The 24114-nt window shown below is 35.8% G+C and overlaps 1 protein-coding gene across 2 annotated transcripts in view; it reads right to left on the bottom strand.

Moving 5' to 3' along the window:
• Positions 1-247: 247 nt before the first annotated feature.
• LOC126769260 (protein draper) overlaps positions 248-24114 on the bottom strand; it is a 30689-nt gene continuing 6822 nt past the window's right edge. Inside the window, exons 2-18 of one of the 2 annotated variants that reach the window (XM_050487921.1) lie at positions 17885-18111; positions 15271-15566; positions 14276-14522; positions 12763-12894; positions 12471-12588; positions 12013-12224; positions 11606-11751; positions 10923-11073; positions 10343-10449; positions 10067-10228; positions 6826-7032; positions 6168-6326; positions 5891-6067; positions 5312-5479; positions 4905-5237; positions 4559-4615; positions 248-3857 (exon numbers count right to left, since the gene is read on the bottom strand). In XM_050487921.1, coding sequence (XP_050343878.1) covers positions 3601-3857; positions 4559-4615; positions 4905-5237; positions 5312-5479; positions 5891-6067; positions 6168-6326; positions 6826-7032; positions 10067-10228; positions 10343-10449; positions 10923-11073; positions 11606-11751; positions 12013-12224; positions 12471-12588; positions 12763-12894; positions 14276-14522; positions 15271-15566; positions 17885-17970 — 3015 coding nt within the window. In that variant the 5' untranslated portion in view covers positions 17971-18111 and the 3' untranslated portion in view covers positions 248-3600. Of the gene's footprint in view, positions 3858-4558; positions 4685-4904; positions 5238-5311; positions 5480-5890; positions 6068-6167; positions 6327-6825; positions 7033-10066; positions 10229-10342; positions 10450-10922; positions 11074-11605; positions 11752-12012; positions 12225-12470; positions 12589-12762; positions 12895-14275; positions 14523-15270; positions 15567-17884; positions 18112-24114 lie in introns of both variants that reach the window. The other variant, XM_050487920.1, reaches the window with a different exon arrangement.

Raw genomic sequence — 24114 nt, forward strand, 5'->3', positions numbered from 1 at the left:
CCAAACAACTTCATAGTTACTTTTTGTTTTTTAATAGACACAACTGTCACTCGTGAATTATTACAAGAAATTGATTTATACGCATCAGTTACTACTAAGGTATATATGTAATAAATGGCGACTATTTACTCAATGTATCCACGGGCCATGATCGAAGAGACACTTGAATCAATATTTGTTCTACATTACGTTAGTTATTCAAAGTAGGCTTCGATAACTAATACAATTTAAAATTTTAAAATAAATAAAACTTCTGTATAAATACAAGTACAGATTATTTATTTAAATATATCTACCCCATACTCTCTTATATCACAAAGGTTAAAATGTTACAAATATTGGGCTTATAATATAATACTAAAATATATTGTAAAAAAAACTGATTTTAATTTTAAATAAAATAATAATTTAGTAGTATACTATAAACTTACACTCAATTTACAAATATGTATAAATTACTAAAACAAGACAGTGGGAACGCACTTACATACCTGACTATGAGATCTTTTAAAAGAAAGTACAATTTAATATGATGAATATAAAATATAATTATTACTATCGCTATTGAATATCATGAAAATATAATACGTTTAAAATGCGTTCTCACTCTCATTTCAAATATTTTAGTACTACTTATCTAGATTTAGTATCAATTACAACAATTTAGGCAGTATATAATAACGTCAGGTTATGACAAGACGGGACAAAATGGAGTGCTTATATACTTTAGAAATCATGATTTATTAGAATTAGACCAAATAAATATGAAATCGATCCTTTAAAGGCTTCTATATCATATATATACTTTCTATGTTTAAATGCGAAAACGGCATGTATGATAATAGGCCGAACTAATATTACTAATCAATGGCCAGGGTGAAAAATAAAGACAGAAGCAATGAAGGAAGAAAGAGAGTTTGAGACATTTAAAATATTATAAAACACGAGTTACAAGTTAAGCCATTCTATCCTCTATAAACGTAATAACGGGTCATTTACAATATATTTTAAAAATGTCACATTGATTGCTATTTTAATAATTAGTCGATTTCATACAATATTATAAAAAAATATATTTTAGATCAGCTTTGCTATCCCTTTTATCATAGATAATTTAAAACAAATAATAATAAATTTTGAATAAAATAAAATATATTCGAGAACGCTTATAAATGTGGGATACCATTTATATGAGTCACAATATTAAAAAAAATATATTAGTCATTACGCCAATCTAATCAACTATAAAGATGTACGGCCTTACTTATATACGTTGTTAAGCGGCTGATTAGTTAAACAATGTTCTGTCTTTATCTTTCGAATGTCGACTCAATATTGACAGAAAGAGAGAAATCCGCGTTTAACTAAAGTCGCTCAGCAACGTTTATAAAAAGTAAAGTCGATATATTTCGATTAAATTTGTTTATTGTTAAATATAATTATTTTAAGTAAAATAAATTGAAATACGATCACATTAAACCGTACATATTAATTTCGAACCAAGATAAAGCCATCTCAAGCTGCTAGTATGAATCACAATTCGATGTTACCGTATTGGCACGTGTTGAGCAACTTCTTATAACTTAAACACACACAATGGGAACAAAATAAAAACTTGCAAATATACGATTAAATAACTCACTTTCAAATATTTAAACTGACATTATTTATATAGAATGATTCCGAATTATTAACAGAAATGCATTAAATAGTAAATTACGTATAACAATATATTATATCAAAAATTATTGACGAATCGTATATGTTTATTGAAACGAACATTATATAATAAACAATATAAAACACATTAAACTTTATGAATAAATTATATTCATCAAATAATTATATTGTTCCCAAAACAACATATATTTATGAATGCTTATAATATTCCAATATCTAATATTTTTATTACATACAAATTAAAAATACGTATTTATTACACTGTGTTTATTGAATCATTACAAGAATAAATTTTTGAACTATTTCATCTTCTTATTTTGAATACTATCCGTTTACGAATTGAAAGTAAGAATATTAAAACGCTTAAAAGAAAACATACTGTAATCTCCCAAACCAAGATTTATCTCTTGAGTATTTCTTACACTGATGTATTTAATGAACATAATAACTTTATTTACTGTTATGTGTTAAAACGAGAAGCGAATTTAATTCAAATAATTTGTTACGAATACATAATTAAAACATGTAAAATAAATTATAAGTAATTTCGGCAATTATTTTAAAATAAAATGATAAAATTTATACAATATAGACAACATTTAAAAAATATTTATATTAAAAAAAACCTGTCAGCTAAAGTATGTGATCAGTGGAATGTAACAGGTGCAATCCATGATATTCATTTAACTTATAATAATTATTCTAAAATTTCATGTTTTTTACATAATTTAAATAATACGATTATCAACAGATTTTTATAATTATTTTTGATTCTTTTATTGTAAATAATTTGGGGATGAACACAAAAATGTTCAGTATCATCTGATGCGAACCGTATTATATTAAAGCGTAACAATGCGATAACCAATCACAATTACTAAATTTGTAGTACGCAATCGCTTAAAATTGTTGTATGACTTAATACTTGATTTGAGAATTTATTAAAATTCCAAAAATAGATGATAAAAATAACATTTTTTTAGCTTTGAAACAAAATAAAATTTATTAATATTATAAAAATAAAAAACGCCCTTTTTCTGACTGATTCGTTAATTTATGTAACCCATACGCACTATTACTAAATAATTGTCTGGCAACAAAAATATATCTTAATACATTTCGAGGTAGAGACGAAACTATGAATATTACGGAATATTCCACGCGATACGAAGAGTCGTGTGTAAATTTGTCTGTTTTCATGGTCAAATTAAGCATATTGTAAAAAAATATTATAAAAAGAATAAACATATTGACTTTGCTCAAGAAGTACTCTTCACACGAGATATTTTATTCTATTTAATTATCGTATGTTCGTTTACATTTAAACGTCGAATAAATCTCGCCGAAAGAATAACGGCGTAAGTTATGTTGAATATATAATCGATATTAATTTTGAATTTCATTATTTATATCTAAAATTAATTCTAGTACTTGAATACGGAACGAAACAATATTTACAATGTAACAAAGATATGTTTAACTGCCCGTTTAATATAAATTCTTATACATGTATGACGTAAAGACATTTTTAACTATTATAACATTTCGTTTTTTTTGTGTCACCTCAAATCGTTATCGGTAAAGTAATTTACATAACATACAACTATTTTACCAACAATATATTCATCCAAAAGGAGCTTTCAAAAGACATATCAAAATATAATTTAATCCGACTAATATATTGTTCAAATCAAAAAAAATCTAATTTAGGATCTCATGGTAAAGTAGCTAGACAGCTACTCCATTTTGGGCGAAAACTCCAATATTGTTTATAGTTTATAGTCGTAAAATCACAACCGCATAATGATAATTTAATTTTAAAACAAAGTTATAATAATGACTAAAAATGAGTTCAGATTCTTCGTAATTTAGAAATATACTGAGTTAAAATGGCTACGAAACGAGAACGAGCCCGCAGCGTCACGGCGCGGGGCCCGCGTCGCGCGGCTCGGCGTCGGCGGGCGCGGCGGGCGCGGCGGGCGCGGGGGGCGCGGGGGGCGAGGCGGGCGGGGGGCGGGGGAGCGGCGAGGCGGGCGCCGCGTGCAGCTTGGGCAGCGGCGGGATGGGGGGCGTGGCCGCGTCGGGGGCGGGCCCGCACACTCCGTTGTTCATCCTCTGGTAGTGCGGCTTCCAGGTGTTCGCCGGCGGAGTGTAGTTTAGGTGGTCATATTCCATTTCTATAAGATAAGACATTTTTTCTGCATCATTATATACATGTTATACTTAATAAATAAATAAAGTAAAGCGATTACTTCACTAAAAAAGCCGAGGTGGCCTAGTGGTTAGAACGTGTATATCTTAACAGATGATCGTGGGTTCAAGCCCGGGCAAGCACCACAATGTGCTTAATTTGTGTTTATAATTCATCTCGTGCTTGGCTGTGAAGGAAAACATCGCGAGGAAACCTGTATGTGTCTAATTTCATTGAAATTCTGCCACATGTGTATTCTACCAACCCGCATTGCAGCGTGATGGAACAAGCTCCAAACCTTCTCCTCAAAAGGGAGAGGAGGCCTAAGCCCAGCAGTGTGATATTAACAGGCTGTTACTGTAGTACAGATTAACTTCTCATTTATAATATAAGCCTGATCAAAACGGAGATAGGCATGAAATACACGCGTTACAATTACGTAAAACGTTTAAACGTTAAATAAAACGTACTCTGTATTATCAGTCAGCGTCAGACCTTTGCCAAATAAATATTTGTGTCGCGCTTGTGCAAAAATTGCTATTTAATTCACTCTCGTACTTATCGTATTTGCTGACTGTATTATCAGTCAGCGACACTGATGACTTCACTCTTAATCTTCCTATACAAACATAGGAAGAATAAATGAAGTATATACATATTTTTTTATAATATGTAATATCAACTTACCGAACCCCTCCTTGTGTTTTATCTCATCATAGACGTGGTCCAACTTATTGTCTTCATCTATGCAATGGTACAAGTTTGGATTAGTTAAATCGGCATCCTTATTCTTGAGTGACATTGGATCATAGCCTAAAAGCATAAGTGATTATTTAACCATGTTTCTCAGAAACGCTTTCATAACGATTATGAATAAACATGTGTATTTGCTATAAGGAAAAATATATTAATCTAGTCAGCCAATGTGGATTTGACTAATGTCATTATTCAATAATTTCATGGTCATTATCATGGTCGGAGGCAGAAGGGGTTTGGGGATTCAAAGATAATAGTCATCGCGGACGATACTTACTTCCGTTCGAGCAAGTCGCTGTCATTCTTAACCTTTCCAGAGTGGCGTTGTTTAGCTTACTGCCGGTGCCCAGGTTGTTGATGATGTGCGTCGCGTTATTGAGTAGCGTCGCAGAGTCTTCGGCGCGCGCGGAGCTTTGGAACGAGTAGACCGGGTTGTCGAAGTGCTGCTGGTCCGGCTGTGAACCGGGGTCGGCGGTGTAGTGCACGTGCGCGATCTCCCGTTTCAGGCTGCGCACGCGCTTGCGGTAGTACAGCAGCAGCAGCACCGCACCCGCCGCGCACGCGCACACCAGCACCACCATCGCCGCCGTCAGCCCCGCGTTGGAGCCGCCTGCCGACATACATGCGACACGTACAGACACAGACTGACACATCAACGAGTTAGCGCGCCGGACGAGTACTGACCGTTGGCGCGGTCGATAACGATGGCGTCGCTGGCGGTCTGGTCGCAGTTCTCGCCGATGAACCCACGGTGACACACGCAGCCCTTCACGGGGTTGCACACCCAGTTGCCCACCGACGAGCAGTTGCACGCTTCCATGCAGTGATCGCCGAAGTAGCCTTCCGGGCAGACTACAGACGGTAACATAAGTACATTATTTATTGTATTAAATTAATTTTATAGGAAGCTTCTGGTTCAACTGCTTTCAACATTGTAGGTGGCTTTACTGGATGAACAAATTATATGATTAATAGTCGCCGTACTCGAATAGGAAAATATTGTCAAAAATTTATAACCTCTGACCCGACTTTCAGGTGTTAAGTTTGATTTCCTTTTTAAAATCATGTTAAATAACGTACTTGCTATAACGGTCAGCGCAAATAATTAGCAATATGTAAATATGAAGATCACTGTAAACCAAACCGAGATTACTTTCAAAGATTCAAGCTCGTTTACCTTTCGTATCACTTGAAAGTGAATCATGGACATAATTTGAAATGATGTCGAATAGGGCATATTACAGAAATAAAGCGGGTACTGACACTGCGTGCAGTAGCTGCCGGTGTAGCCGGGCGGGCAGCGGCAGTAGCCGTCGTTGGGGCGGCAGGCGGCGCCGCGCGCGCAGCGGCACGGCTGCGTGCAGCCCGCGCCCCACCAGCCCGCGCCGCACGCCGCGCCGCACGCCGCGCCGCGCCAGCCCGGCAGGCACTGGCACGCGCCTGCGCGCCGCAGACGATCGTGTTCACATTCATATTATAATTGTCGAATCGTGTACTTTCTAGTGATATATACATATGATAGTGTATATGGTACAGTTACCGGTGACGTGGTGGCAGTCCGCGCCGTTCTTGCAGTTGCACCGCTGGCTGCAGCCCTCCCCGTACGTGCCGAGCGGGCACGGGTACTCGCAGTTGACGCCCGTGAACCCACTCGGACACGAGTACTGGCCCGTCACTGGGTCGCACGTCGAGTTGCCCGCTACGTGGTACGTGATTAATTAGCGGCTGTTTGTAAACAGTATTATGGTGGCTCGACTGTTTGTACGATTATACGTATTGTTCTAGAATATTGACTTAAACAATCTCGATTATTTGAAAACACGAGAGCTAGGATGTCAACGTAAATAATCTACTCGATTGTGTCATTTGTTAGTGCTGCGGAATGCGTAAATGTTTGTTATTCATACAGACTGAGAGCAAAAGATAGATTATATATAGTCTATTTTTCTTATTTTCCTTGATTTTAATGTATGAGAGAAAGATTGTGACCGTTTTACAGATTAATTATGTCTGGTCCAGTAAAAAATCGAATAGAGACCATCCAATCAAAGTGTTATCTTCCTATACTATAAATTTGGTTAATGCAATTGCAGACACGGCAGAATCATCTATTTCTCCGGGACCTGTCCCGGACTTAACGCCTCCCAATATAAAAAAATGTGGACAACATTTCAACGTAAGTATGGCTACGGATATACCCAGCGGATGGTAGGGGCAGGTCTGCTTGCAGGCCACGCCGAAGGTGCCGGGCGCGCAAGGCAGGTCGCAGCGCTCGCCGCGCCAGCCCGCCGCGCACTGGCAGCGCCCGCTGGCGGCGTCGCACGACGAGTTGTTGGCGCACGGGCAGCGCTCCGAGCACTGCGCGCCGAACTGCCCCGCCGCGCACTGCGTCTCGCACCGCACGCCTGCCGACCCGCGCGCCCAGTTTTATATTTGTTACTTATTTGACAATTACTTATCGTCGTTCAAAAAGAAAACTTCTATCCCGATATAATCATATACGAAACCAAAATAACTGAATATTGCTAATTTTAAAACCGAACTCGACTCATCAAAATTGTACATGTTCATATATTAATATTTACACATTACGTGCAATATGTGTATATACATATGTTATGACTTCTAGTAGTAAGGTGTGTTTAACTACAGTGTACATATAAATATAAAATAAAAACAACGGCAAACACTTTCGTATTTACTTTTAATCTATTTAAAACTCTATCTCGAATACAAATGATGGAACTGCACTGATTCATCGTCAATATTGACACTCCACAGAGTTGATATGGCAGCATCAGCGATGACAACAATGGCCTTCGCTTTTTTAATATCCAACATATGAAAAACTTGTCTTAAATCCGAAATGGTCATGTTTGCCATGTATCTGTCTGTATTCATTTCCATGGCGTAACAATTACTTTTAAATATTTTAGAAACATAACTCTTTGAAAAAAAATCTCGAGTTATAGTATTAGCGTCGCTGTTTGTAGATTTTAATATATTGTTCACGATTTCAGTTGCGTTGATGTATTTGCCGCGTCTTTGCATATATGAACCTTGCTCATCGTTTAGTATGTTTTTGGTAATTTCATCGATATCTTCGTAAGATTTCGCTTTAGATTTATCGCATGATGTATCGTAAATGATTGTATTTTGAATAAAATCTGTTGTTAAAAAATAAAAACAAATTAAATATAAGTTGTTTTTTATGTCCTTCATACGTACCAATCCTTCGAGAAAGACCTGCACATGAATATATGATGTAATTATGAATTTATTAGCTAATTTAACACATGATAACATAGCCTATGTGTTGATTCACCGATATTTATCTATCGTAGTAATGTTTTAGCCTACTACTAATGTGCTAACTAATTCATAGGTTTCGAATTCATTATCCCCTAAGCCCCTTATTAATATACAAACTCATGTCCTTAACCAAATCTTAAGCTATCTCCGAATTAAATTTCACGATCGTTTCGAAGTACAGATAAAAGCCGAGATGGCCTAGTGGTTAGAACGCGTGAATCTTAACCGATGATCGTGGGTTCAAACCCGGGTAAGCACCACTGAATTTTCATGTGCTTAATTTGTGATTAAAATTCATCTCGTGCTTGACGGTGAAGGAAAACATCGTGAGGAAACCTGCATGTGTCTAATTTCATTGAAATTATGTCACATGTGTATTCTACCAACCCGCATTGGAGCAGCGTGGTGGAATAAGCTCTAAAACCTTCTCCTCAAAAAGGGAGAGGAGGCCTTAGCCCAGCAGTGGGACATTAACAGGCTGTTACTGTAGTACAGATTAACTTCTCATTTATAATATAAGCCTGATCAAAACGGAGATAGGCATGAAATAAACGCGTTACAATTACGTAAAACGTTTAAAAGTTAAATAAAACGTACTCTGTATTATCAGTCAGCGTCAGACCTTTGCCAAATAAATATTTGTGTCGCGCTTGTGCAAAAATTGCTATTTAATTCACTCTCGTACTTATCGTATTTGCTGACTGTATTATCAGTCAGCGTCAGACCTTTGCTAAATAAATATTTGTGTCGCGCTTGTGTAAAAATTGCTATTTCCTTCACTCTCGTACTCTCGTACGAATCTTATAATACACATGTCGGCAATGGATTGCATCGCGAAAGATTTTTTTTACATCGCAATAATAAAATATTCTATTAGAGCAATCAAACGTGGAACTATCATGTATATAGTCTATTCCATCCACAAAAGGAGTAATACCAAATAAACAGGTATTGGCATTGATTTGACTCGATTCGTTTATTGCTCGAGATCTTGAATAATCTGTGATATTCATCACGTATTAGCTAAAAAATGGGGTTTAGAATGTCGGCGACAGTGTTCTGTTGCATAATATAGCTTTGTTTATCTTTACTCCTTCTTCGATTGTTATAAGCTTAAAATAATAAAATAAAGCTTGAAACTAAATATATACATATATATATATAAATATCGTGGAAAAACAATATTTTTAATTAAAAGTAGCTGAATTGACTATAGTAGTAACGGGTAAACGCGGTGACTTCTTTCGTTGTTGAAGTCACGTGGACAGAGTCGTGTTGGGGAGTGGGGTGACTGTTTATAAAAACACTTGCAATCGAGAAATGGAGACTTGCGTTTGAGAAACCGACCAGTCTACACCTCCAAGGCGAAACTGTCGGTTTACCTATTTAGTACCTAATTATACTTGTGTATTGTGATCTGTAACAATAAATCCTTGTTATACCTACATTAAGTTATTATTGATACAATATCGTGATGGACCCCGTACCACCGAATTGAGAAGAAGACAGCTCTATCGCTCAGCCACCGCTGCCGCCGACATATATATATAAAGAAAATATGTTACCATTATTAATTATTATAATTCCACTGCAAAGGTTTTATAAGTATGCAGTGGAATTATAATAATTAATAATGGTAACATATTTTCTTTATGTACATTATTAGTTTTCAGCCACGTGTGAAGGGGATTATTAATAATAAAAATAACGACTTCCAGACCGATTTCGGTCACGGCGGCCAATCTCAAGAGAGATTAGTTAACTGCGCAGGAGATATTTTAGTGCACAAGTGTGTGCGCAAACACAGGTGCACTCTCTATTCCCTAACTCGCATAACCCGATATAACGGCAATTCGACACGACCGCAAAGAGTACAGGCGCAGAATCAACGGCTTTACGTGCTTTGTATTTTATATGGCAATATATCATGTGGCTTCTAAGCAAACCATACCAGACGATACAAAACGAATTCCTGAATTAACCCTGTCAATTTTTTAATGTCCATTATTTATTACGTGAGTGGTTAAGCGAGTCCAAGGTAAGTCTGAACAAGTAAGTATAACTTAAACTTAGGTTTGGGGAATAGGACAAAAAATACAAAGACTAAGGGTTGATGTTGACTCTGACCTCTCCAGCTGCTTTCACAAATGCAGGCCCCGGTGACGTGGTGACAGCCGACAGCGTTGGCTGAACAGTCGCATGGCAAGGAACAGTTGTGTCCGTAGAACCCGCTTCGGCAGCGATGCTCACAACGAGCGCCTTCGTATCCAGGACTGCATACACACTCGCCTGGGAAAAAATATTCAAGTAAACACCTTGTTTTTATTTTATTTGAGACTCGAGAAAAAGTTTAAACATATTTTTGGTAATATTTGTACCATTATATGTAAAATAAAAACATACCATTGATTGGGTTACATGGAGCGTCGTTTTCACAATCACAAGGCTGTAGACATCTATGGCCAAACGTTTTTCCATTACACGGTCGATCGCATTTCAAGCCATCGAAACTATAAATAAAAAATATCTTTTAGATATAACGACAAAATTTTATATATGTAATACTAATTTTCTCCCGTGGTTTCCCACGTGTTGGAGGGTTACTTTCGCATTTACAATATTAGTACATATAGCCTGGTTTAATAATCTACATTTTAATTATAAATTATATATATTTTTTCATATTAAATTATTTATTCCTACTTAACTCTTCGGTTCACTGGCTAGCCGTACAAGACTGCAGATCATGAGATTTGAATCATGTCAGGTTAACCTCAGTAGTGAGTTAATCAGTTTGTGTTCCAATCCCATGTATCAGAAAGCGCGTAAAGCGGAGTCTTGCAATTTGGCTGATCAATTGATCTGTCTTCGTTCGGCCAGCGTCCCATTGAATCATAAGAGTGAAGGAACAGAGAGTGCAATTGATTTTGCGCACACCCTTCGCCGGCGGCCCATATCAGGCCGGTATAGTTAGCGAACTGACCCGGGCTTGCAGTCGCACTGGCCGGTCTCGTGCGAGCACGTGGCGTTGTTGTGGCAGTCGCACGTGTCGGCGCAGTGGTCGCCGTACAGCGGGAAGGGGCACGGCTCCTCGCAGCGCAGCCCGCGGTAGCCGGGCGCGCACAGGCACGAACCTAACGGGTATTTTACTCCATTAAACTGACGTCTTGATATCTCTGGTCAAGTGAGATATCAAGAAAATATGCCATACATTTTGACGTTTGTTCTAATGAATTCGTTAATCCAAAGTCATATGCTTCAAAGAAAATTCTAAGTAATTTGCTACAAGCTTGATGATCCCTCAGGGTTCAAATTACGTAATCATTTAAATCAAAATAGTGGTCACAGTGCTGGTTATTGGAGCAGAAAGATTATTGCGCAATTCAAACACTCTGAGCCGCCGTACTTGTTACAAATTAATTGACATTTTAGTAAGCAATATAAACAATCCTTGCACCGGCAATGTCCTGCCAATATTATATTCAGGATGTTATGAATGTTGAATACTCAAACAAGTTTGCAATACAAAGAATATCCAATAACAGCTAGTTTACATTTATAATTATATTTAAAAAACACTTTCATTTTTGACTGTAACAATAGATAGACATAAATTATTATCAAAAATGTCTTTAGTCTGAGAGAGTCAGAGCGTCGACTACCGACCGTTGACGGGCGAGCAGTGTCCGCTGTTTTCGCAGCGGCACGTGGCGCGACAGCCCTTCCCGTACGTGAGCAGCGGGCACTGGCGCGTGCAGAACTCGCCCAGCCAGCCCGCCGAGCACTCGCACGCGCCGGTCCACGGGTCGCACCTGCGGACGGACATAGCTCACACACACGCCGAGCAAGAAGAGTATTTACTGATACCCAAACGTTTTAAATCTATTACAACAGGCTACTTGGCGAACGCACTCACTATCCCAATCATTTTCAAGTCGATATAAATTTGATGATCGGCACAATGCACTAAGTCGTTCCCGGTCGTCCTAAATGCAAATAAGAATGTGATTGCAAGTCATCTTGGCAAACGTCAAAAGATCAGCCTTACAAGAGAGCAAGAGATAAATAGTCACATGTCCGTGGTGGAGGGGTTGCACTCGCAGTCGCGGTCGCAGCGCGGGCCCCACGTGTCGTCGGGGCACGCGCGGCGCTCGCACCACGCGCCGCGCCAGCCCGGCCGGCACGCGCACGAGCCGTCGCGCGCCGAGCACTCCCCGCCGTGCAGGCACGCGCACGCGCCCAGGCACTCCACGCCGAACGTGCCCAGCGGACACGCCTCCAGGCACTGCGAGCGGGACGCACTAGATTAATACTAAAGATCACCTCGTCAAACGCTCGGAACATACGTTACACTTAACAACACAATCTAAACTGAATTGTGCTTGCTAAATTTTAATTCGTAATTTCCGTTTAAGATTTCTTTGGTCACCAAAAGAAAGGATATATAACCTCTCCCTACAATGGCCTGGGTCATTTCGGCTTAAATGCTCGGAATCATCAGTTAAGGCGAACAAATATAAAAACACTAAACCTTTTCTCCTGTAAAACCAGCTTCGCACTGGCATTTTCCGGTGACATGATGGCAGCCAGCACCGTTGGCACATTCACAAGTCTTTTCGCACTTATCGCCCCATCTACCTGCGGGACATCTGCACGAAGAAAGTATAATTAATACTGTTTTTTTTTCTTTGTTAAACAAAAAACAGTTTTTTCGTTTATTCATTCATTAAATTATCATCAAAGATTAACACGTAACTTAAGAATAAAAAAATACTTGTAATTAATTACACAAATTACATCGCATATATTGATACAGTACGTACTTGTTAGCGCACACCTCCCCGGTCCAGCCGGCCGTGCACTCACACTCGCCAGTGAAGAAGTTGCACTTCCCATTGTTCTGGCAGCGACATCTCAACGGGCATGGCTCATCGCTCGGACATATTTCATCGCATCTAAAAACAAAAACACAAATATATATTAGGTCGTTTTAAACAAATTGTCTAAGTTTATAATGAGGATAGAAATATTAGAAATTAGCGAGTGGTAAGTCCGACTTGGTCAAGAAATATCCATTAAATTTACTTGTAAAATATAAAAAGTTTCAACTTCATTAATAAATCCTCTACAAATTGATGTTTGAAAAAAATAGTCCGTTTGTTATAACAATTTTCTAATAATATATAACACAAAAAATATGTATACATAGGACATTCATATTGATTAAATTCAATTAATATTATCTGTATATGATCGTAACCTTCTACCGTTCTTACATGCGTTTATTAAGAAAAGACAAAGATCTAAATGAATTGACCAGAACAGAGCTAACAAACAATACAAAGGAATCAATCAATTTATTATACCAGACATCCTATTACAGATGATAAAACCTTCGACGGACGATTGAATTATTTTATTGTTTTACACGGCCTCGACTAATCGCAGAGGTCATGGAGCGTTTGTTTTTATTTTTGTAGAAAGCCTACATTGTACATCTTAACAAGAGGAAATTATAATACAAGAACTATTACATTTCATTTCAATAACATTTCTACGTTATTACGTTAACAAGACAAATGATATGACGTAAACATCCATATCATCACTAAGGGTGATGATATAGTTGTGAATGTTTATGTTACTGGGAATGCGTGTGCGTGTGTGTGTGTGTGTGTGTGTGTGAGAGAGAGAGAGTGTGTGTGAGTGTGTCTGTGTGTGTCTGTGTGTGTGTGTGTGTGTGTGTGTGTGTGTGTGTGTGTGTGTGTGTGTGTGTGTATCATGTAACAGCATTACGTACAATCGACTAGACATATTTGAATGAAAATAAATTGCGTGAACAAATAGATGGTCGGTGTGGTATATTTTTATTTTATTTCATTTAGATATTTATATAATTGGTTAACGAACGTATGGTGGCTGTTGGTTTGTGGTCAGGACTTATATACATTGTCACTAATATGTAGGTATTAATTAAACAGCAAATGCCAAACATGGAAACTAGGATTTAACCGATAATCGTGGGTTCAAACCCGAGCAAGCACCACTGAATTTTGATGTGCTTAATTTGTTTTAATAATTCATCTCGTGCTGACGATGAAGGAAAGCCGTTACTTACTTACTTACTATTCTTAGTGTGTCACAAAATTGACAAAGATAAATAGTATAATACTGACAATATTGCCATAAAAATATTATTTAGAATTAACCTCGATATATGTTTTAAAACAGTTAGTTCCCTAACAATATAACTTATATATAATTAGGGAACTACGTTTTAAAACAAATTTTAAAACTTATAACATCATCAGATCAGGTATCGTTTAAAAAACTTACAAAGCCCCAGTGTAACCATGAATACATTCACAGGCTCCACTAGCAGGATTGCACGTAGCATTGTTCTTGCATTGGCACTTCTGGTCGCAATTGTCACCGAAGGTGGGCGGCGCGCAGGCTTTCTCGCACGCGTCGCCGCGCCAACCGGCCGTGCACGCACACTCGCCCGTTAGTGGCTCGCACGTGCCGCCATTCATACAGCGACACTCATTTTGACAGTTACGACCCCATTTACCGTCGGGGCAAGCTGAAAACGTGTACATACTTCAATACAATACAGCCAAATACAAATTACAATAACATATATATACAGAACACGCTGAACGATCTAGAATATTACTGGAAAAATATAGCGCAAGACCAATTTAAAATAAAATACCAAATACCAAATTAAAATTGTAATATTTAGAATAATGTGATAATAGAAGGATAAATTAATAATTATTATAAAATACATATAAATTAGTATACTATGCAGTAATGCTTTAAACGCCTAATGACGTTTAATGACGTTATAAGCGAGCAGAAAACATGTAACTAAGTATATAGATATATTAATATTATTATATAGTCGTGTTATTGATACTTTGTATTGAATAGTAATTATAACCAACGGAGCCCTTTGTTTCGACACTCGCGCCAGATGATATTATTTTAATATACTTTATTTCTTTGGTCGGGTTAATTTTTTAGTAATAAATTTTTTTAATTGTTTTGCAATATGCGTAAAATGGAAATTATCAAACGCGATGTTTCCTCAATACAAAAATATTTTTTCTATTATTTCAGTTTTAGAAAATATACGCCGTTCATAGTCGCGTCGTAGATCTGCATTATTAAAAAATCAAGCTTATTGTAGTAAGAAGTAAAAATCGCAGCAGTATAAAACAATCTTTTTTGCGACCTCATTTTTGTAAAGGATCAATTGTTTCTGACGATGAATAACGATAATTGACTTAAAAATTGAAGCGAAACTAAAAAAAAATATTACGTACATATATCACACGCGGGTCCCCCATATCCGTGCGAACACGCACACGTATTCGGCGCCACACATTTCCCGTGTACACACGACTCGACGCACACAGGCACACATTGTTTCCCCTCGGAATCCGGCGCGTAACCTTCACAGCATTCTTCGACTGGTCTCTGTTTCACCAGAGTCTGAGTTTTCAACACCTGCTTGAAATTGATCTTGTATTTGGAACATCGTGGGGGTACATTGAAACACCAGGCGTATTCTTTAACTTGATATGGTTTCTGCTCGGATACTCTGATTGTTGTCGTATACCTAAACATATAAAATTGATTTTAATTTACAGTGTCATTCGAGTTTATTGTTCTCACTACTGAATAACTCATACATAGGATTATATTATAACGAAAGGAGATAAGGACACGCAGTAAAAACGTGTAACATGAACTGAAGCATTATCATTTATCGACTAAAATAACAATTATGAACACTGACATTTAATATGAGCTTATAATAAAGTTATAATTATATTACTATCGAAATAAAAGACAGAATCCACTTCTAAAAAAATAGCAAAATACGACGCTTTGAATTTCAACAAAATTATTAAAGAAAAACGATTGGTAGCGCTTTGGCGATGTAAGCACCGTTGCGCTAATGTCTATGGGCGTTAGTGACCACTTACCATAAGGAAGTGGTTGTCGCTTGCCGCCCATAGACATTGGCATTGTAAGAAATATTAACTATCCTTTACCACCATGTAAATCTTAATTTGCTTATTGATTTCGATTGTGTTTATCAACTGTAATGACATCAATTCGGTAAACGATTAAGACGACAATATCATCAGTATATGCGTTGAATATGTTACAGGATTTATATTAAACAAAATATTAGTACATACATTTTATTATACAATTATCTATTTATTAATAAGTGCAAAGATCGATATTACTTGAACATTTATTTAAAATAGCATATAAGCATTACACATAAAAAGTAAAGTAAATTAAAGTAAAGTTCTATAGAAGTCTATAGAAGTTTGATTCAGCGACACAAAACAGTGTTGCTGAGTCAAAATCTTTTATATATTATGTACGAATAGGGAAATTTACCAGAAATCAATTTACTCATTTGTGGTAAACTCGTTTTTAAATCTAGGGACTCAATGGATATCATGCGTTTGTTTGCATTTAAATGACGCAAACAAATCGAATCGGAACAAGTTTAATGGACGAGTAAAAGGAAAACTAAATAAATAATATATTGTACAATAAGAGTGAACATATATAATGCTGCCTGAGATGGCCTAGTGGTTAGAACGAGTGAATCTTAACCGATGATCGTGGGTTCAAACCTGGGCAAGCACCACTAAATTTTATATATATTATGTGCTTAATTTGTGTTTATAATTTATCTCGTGCTTGACGGTGAAGGTAAACATCGTGAGAAAACCTGAAGTGTCTAACTTCATTAAAATTCTGCCACATGTGTATTCTACGAACCCGCATTGGAGCAGCGTGGTGGAATAAGCTCCAAACCTTTTCCTCAAAAGGGAGAGGAGGCCTTAGCCCAGCAGTGGGACATTAACAGGCTGTTACTGTAAAGCTATACATAATCTAGGGTTAAAATTGCGTCGGGCCAATACAACTTATACATTCTGCAATAATATAATAAATTTGTTGTTCGAAATCCACTCAAAGCTTTTTGGGATTAGATTAAATATAAATTATATTTAAACAAATATCTAAAAATTATATTTATATTTTTCGCATAATAGCCTATTTATTTATTTGAAAATGTAAAGACCAAATATATACTTAAAACGTCAATTTTTATTGATAATAATTAGCCTTCTCAATATTTAATATAATTGTTACACGACAATTAACATAGCTAATAAGTATTGAACAATTAATAAATATTATATACTTTATTAATTCTAAAAATAATCTATACATTCTTAGCAATTACATAAAAGTGAATAGTCATCAATGAGCCGAGATAATCTTTGTATAAAACATGTGGGTCGCAGTTACAAATACGGCCAAGCTCCAATGAGGTTTCATACGCTTTATTTGTGTATATAATATAATAAGGAATCGTGAAGAAAACTACCACGTGTTTATTTAACAAATCGATTGGACCAGCAAATGCAATAAGTTCCAAACGAAAATTGGTGGTGCATTGGCGATGTGACCGATAATATTTCTTACAGTGCCAATGGGTCTATGGGCGGTGGTAACCTTACAATCGGGCAGGGTATATTTTGCCTGTCTTACTAACAACTATAAATGAAAAATATTGCAACAATTAATAATCTTTAACATTTAGCAGTTTTATGGTTCACGTATTGCAAACTCCTTAATTTGACTCTTTTATAGTTTCATTTAATTAAACACAACAATAAGGTTTCATTGTTTACATTGATTTTTATAAATACCTTTTTGCGTTCTCAACCTTAAAACAAAGAATCGTAACAGCACGCAATCGAGATCTTTTAGAATTTATGTGGTAATATTTAAACATTTGTAGGCAATAATTTTTGTCAAATAGACAAGACCGAAGACCTAAGAATCGTATTGCTAATTAGTTTACAATAGTCAGTAAAAGACATGAAGAGTAATACTCACGTCTCCTGTCTGGTGCAAACGTTTGGTCCTTCAAGCAGGGCGCTGGCTGTTGCAGCGAGCGACAGCAAAACAACAGTCTTCCACATATCGGCTACCGTTCAAACAACGCTAAACCGCAACTCCATAACAAATGTATTGTTTGCGATCGTTTACGTGACGATATGCATTCAGCGCTTGTTTAGCCTTTCCTCTCGTTGCCTGTTGTGGCAAATTATGAATTGCTTTGTCTAGAACAAAGAAAAAAATAATATGTATAATGAATGGATTCATCGAATAGCATTAATTTTTATAATGAGTGCTCTTAGTTTAGGCAAATGAAGGGAATTTGTTATTTGTTTTATTAATAAATCAATAATTTATACTCCGACATCAAAAACACAATTTATCACTGAACTTTATTTTATTTTTAAACAATAGATAGAGGAGAATGTGTATCTGATGAGAAGAAGTCGCCTCCCGCGAGCATCAGTGTTGTAACGACATAACTCTGGGATTAAATATGTTATATGTCATACCATACCATAATACTGGCTCACTTTAACTTTAAACTGTAATACAAAAGCGATACAGTCTAAATTAACTGCTGTCGTTTGACAGTAGAATATCTAAGAATGGTATTAAGCCAAACAGGCCTACACAAACAAATACTTATTATTATACAAACCTAATGTTTGTTTCTTTAATCGATTGTATCTACGTTTTTATATCACTATAAAGAATGAAAAAGAAATGTTATAGATTATATAACATCACGTTATGACCTATTTACCGTTTAAAGAGCATCTAGCATTACAATTAAATTTGCTGTTTGACAATTATTTACTTATTTAAAATATATTTAAACCGTTATTTTTTTTTTGTATTATGCTTACTTCGTACTGTTTTACAATATTTCTTAAAACTAAAGATCCTAAACACAAGTTACGAAGACTAATTTTAGTTTATAGAAAATGTTTAAAATTACAGTCATGCAATTTTTATAGGAATTAAAACTGTCTTATAAATAAATAATGCCAAAATCAAATATGTATGATACATATGGAAGCGTTTACGACACATGCTATTTATATATACGCTTTCGAAATCTGTCGATCGCGTTAAACTTTTGAAGCCTTACTTATAAACTTTGTTTAGCAAGTGAGTAGTGAAACAATTTCTTCTTCTTCTTTCGAATTTCAAATCAATAATGACAAAAAGAGTAAAAACATTTTTGAGTTTAACTAACATTTATAAGTAAGACCGTTGGTTTTTCTATTACGATTGCACTCACAGTATAGTAAAATAAGGCAAACAAAGCTATATATAATACAGCCGGGAATGTTTTTGAAATTCGAAACAAAACAAATAAACATAATAACTTTACATCATATTATAATAATGTAGTTTATAATATGTAGAATTCTTACCGCACTATCCTATACATAAATAAAAACTTATATTAACAAGTGTCAATTTAATTACCCTATAAAATATTCATTGCACGACATATACGAGCCAAATATATGATTAGTTAAACTAAAATAGAAAACTAATATAATGCTCTGCATACTGATGTTATAAAGTGTCAGTGTTTAATTTAAAATTCTGACAATCTCGTATTCTTCACGTCGTTCGTTTATGTTGACAATTGAGAAAGACGTTTTACTGTCCCCTGTGAACAATTTCAAGCTTCCGGAGTAAAAAGGAGAAATAAATATGTCATACAGACATATTATAATATTAGAATCAAACGACCTTATAAACATGGCCCACATAGAGATACAAATTTTAATATAATTGATAGCGTAACGCAATTTTTAATATAAAAATAAGACAAAAAGTGAAGAAAATCATGAAACGTACTAGTTAAATTTTCATTTGTTATTAATTTTTTTTTACCGTAACAACAGCACGATCGTACTCACATCTGAATTTATCGACCTTAACCTAACACCACCAAGTTGTTTCTATTTATTTATGTCAATCCAATAGACTTTTTTTTTAACCGAAATACTATGCGTCCTCAATAATTATTATTATTTAAATATCTTAATATATGTAGATATCACCTTAGATTTTTTTTTTAATAGAATAGGAAGGTGGACGAGCATATGCTTCAAACCGGAACACAACAATATCAAGTATTGCTGTTTTGCGGTAGAATATCTGATGAGTGGGTGGTACCTACCCAGACGAGCTTGCACAAAGCCCTATCACCAGTAACGTGTAATAATGTGTATGTATATATACTATACTATTTTTTGAGTAGGTACCTACACTAGATACACCTACATTATATACTAGTACTAATAGTTCATATCAAAGGAATTACAGCTCTTTGATTTCATTCGCGTAATTAAAGTTCCGCTAAAACCATTCAAGGTCAGTGAAGTCTGAATAATAATCCGTGACGTAAACTATATACATAGTTACAACGCTACCTTATGTATTAAACTAACGCACAAGTTTAATAAACAGGAATGATTAAAGTATTTTTATCATGACACCTTCAGGAACGTAACATGTGGTGAGGCTTCAGTATCTGACTCTATCCGTCTCTATGATCTCAAAATTCGATTTAATAATCCTCTATTTGTATTTACAAAGGGCAGTCTTGATTGCTTACTTATGCTGAAAATATTGCGATGAGGATGAGGTCTCACAGACGTTATTGGATACAGCGACTCCGCGAACTCAATAACTTCTTAAGCAACTATAGATTTCTCGTGACGTGTACGTTTACCATGTGCGTCTACACCATCGTAAAAGTGGAGCAGAATATTTGCGGGTGAGTAAAGCGATATATATAAGCCCATAAATCTCCGACAGCTATACAACGGACTCCTTTCCTAAAGTTACGCTGATAGAACACGTTGAAAAATAAAATAACATCCGACATAAGCTAATTCATTAACCGTCACCAAACACGATAATGTATATATTATTCGATTATACCAGAGTTATTAAAAATATAATTTACTTATTAATATATTTAATGATATGCAATTCGTTATTTCACTATCGTCAATAACTAGAGCTAACGTCTGCACAGAACGTTTCTAACAGAGTATATGTTTGTTTGTATACACATATTTTTATTTTTTATGTTCTTTTTCATAAATAAAAATGAATAAAGTTCATCCGATTGTGATAAAACTATTGTGAGTTGTTCTACGTACGACCGCGAGGTTCCTGGTCTAAAAAAACGAGTTTTCTTTGTATGTTTGTTCTTCAATATAAACGTTTTATGTAGGGGGATTATGTATTCTACCCGTGCAAAGCCTGGACGGTAAGTTTTATATATAATACTATATTATAAAGATTATAAAGATAACAGATATCACATCGGATACTAGGAAAAATCAAACCGCAAGAAGTAATATAACGGTTGAAATAATTTGCATCGGTATGCACAAACACAAACTGGTTGTTTTATAAAGTGAATAAATTATATGTAGGTAAACGATTCAAATCAAGTTCGTTGAACTTAATATAAATATTACGCAGTGTACGTAATGTACGTGTAAGCATGCTTCTGAATGTAGTTAGCCCATATAACGCCTGAACTTTTTTCGTGTACTTGTCGAAAAACATCTAAATCTTGGCAGTAAAATAAAAAAAAACCGTACATATAGATATTGCTCATGATAAAATATAGCTATTTACTAAATAGATATTTTTATATAAACATTAATATTTAGAACTAAAATAACATTAATATATTGATAGCTTAAAAGCTTCCTCTGCCTGACTATATTGCTATGCCCGACATATTTGCCAAACCGTCCATAATAATCTCATTATTATAAGCTTACCATCTCAGTACACATTGTGGACATATGCATACAGATGGACTATTAGGTATTGCATACAATATATGTGTACTAAAGCGTAAACAATCATTTAATGGATCATTAGTTTGTATCATACTAATAGAAGTATAAAATTTAAAGAAAAATAAAACATATAAACCTATCTTTTTAAAATAATTTTAACGAAATTTATTTATATATATATATATATTACCGCACAATGGAAAACATCAAATATCGGTATATTTACGAATACGAGTTCTATCGTGGCACCAGTGCTGCAGAAACAGCTCGAAGGATTAATTATGTGTACGGTGCTGGTGGAAATTTTGACCTTCAGAACCAACCCCGTGGACGGCCGTAGATCAAAGTGGAAAATGAAGAATTATATGGCTATTGTGGAAGCGTATCCATCACAAAGCACTTCAGAGATTGCTGCAGACTTACATTTACCCCGAGTAAGTGATAAAACTGTATTAATCCAATTGAAGCAAATCGGTAAAGTAAAAAAACTTGAACGATGGGTACCTCATGAATTGAGTGAATCGAACTTGCAAACACGCATCGACTGCTGTGTTACTTTGCTCAACCGACACAATAATTAAGGGATTTTAAATCGAATCATTACTTGTGATGAAAAGTGGATACTGTACGATAATCGGAAGCGCTCGTCGCAATGGCTGAACCCTGGTCCTGCCCTAAACGAAAATTGACTCAGAAAAAGTTACTTGTGAGTGTTAAGTGGACTAGCGCCGGTGTCGTTCACTACAGCTTTCTAAAATCTGGCCAAACGATTACGGCAGATATCTATTGTCAGCAACTGCAAACCATGAAGGAAGAACTAGCTGCTAAACAACCGAGATTGGTCAATCGCTCTAGGTCACTGCTGCTTTACGACAACGCAAGACCACACACTGCACAACAAACAACCACTAAGTTAAATGAGCTACGATTGGAATGTCTGCGACATCCACCGTACTCCCCGGACCTTACTCCAACAGATTAAAATTTTTCCGGAATTTGGACAGCTTCTTACAAGGAAAAAATTCAACTTCGATGCGCAGTCCAATCGGCCTTCAAAGAGCTCATTAATTGTCGCCCCCATGGTTTTTTAGTAAAGGGATCAATGAACTACCTATGAGATGGCAAAAGTGCATAGATAACAACGGTGCATACTTTGATTAATTAAATTTATTTTACAAAAAAAAAATTGACTTTATATTCCTCCCGTTCAAAACGCCAATTTCATATGTAAGAACCTAAAATATATATATATGATTTTTAGGTTCTATCAAACTTTTGTAAATGTTTCAATTGTATGAATACCATTTATTGTATGATAATAAAACTTTGATAAAAGTTACTAGGAAAAACATCGTCATCAGAAAGAAGAAGGAACTGTTCAAATAAACGGAAGGCTACTGGTGGCAGCATCCGCCGCACGCTCGTCCACTCGCAAGTTATTCTTCCGACAAATAACAATGCTTTGTTACATCTGATTCCAAATGGCAGTCATTGTATGACAAAATAACAAATGGTTGTCTTACAAACACTCATTTTCATCTGTTGTTATTTGTATAATCAATTGTTTATTGATTTTGCATTACTTTACTGGTGGTAGGGCTTTGTGCAAGCTCGTCTGGGTAGGTACCACCTACTCATCAGATATTCTACCTCAAAACAGGAGTACTTGGTATTGTTGTGTTCCGGTTTGAAGGGTGAGTGAGCCAGTGTAATTACATACAAGGGATATAAAATCTTAGTTCCCAAGGTTGGTGGCGCATTGGATATGTAAGCGATAGTTGACATTTGTTACAATGCCAATGTCTAAGGGCGTTGGTGACCACTTACCATCAAGTGGTCCATATGCTCGTCCGCCTTCCAATTCTATAAAAAAATATATATTTCCGATGTAAAGGGACCATCTGATAACCAGCGCTATGTTGTCTTTTGCCTCACAACATTATACGTGAAATTTAAATTGTTATTTAGTGTTTCATAATAACAGTAAAATCTTCTTTCTGTAATAGTTCGCGCCGTCCTAACGAAAGGTGAAAAAAACAATAATCCAAATGAAAAATAACCTAGCGTCGTCTTCTCTGTTAAAAAAAGAAAATATATATTAAGAAAACTGACTCATCTTGTCGCATCTTGCTAAGGATTGGTGCTGACTAATGATGAGAGCAAAGATAATTTTTTGTTAACATCATAAAAGGAGTTTCTTAAAACGTAATATGTAATATATTTAGTGATACTAAACCGATTTCGATTTTTCAAACTTACTAAAAAAATAATTAGGTTGAAGTACATTTTTTAGGGCACATGGGCCACGTGATAGTAACTGGCTAACAGGTAGCCACGGCCTATAGCAATTGGCGCCGTAAAGGCCACGATAAGAGTCCAAACATTCCTCGCTCAGCGCTGCGAGCCTTTTTAGCA

This window comes from Nymphalis io, chromosome 6, assembly GCF_905147045.1.
Source record: "Nymphalis io chromosome 6, ilAglIoxx1.1, whole genome shotgun sequence".
In the NCBI taxonomy this organism is placed as follows: Eukaryota; Metazoa; Arthropoda; class Insecta; order Lepidoptera; family Nymphalidae; genus Nymphalis; species Nymphalis io.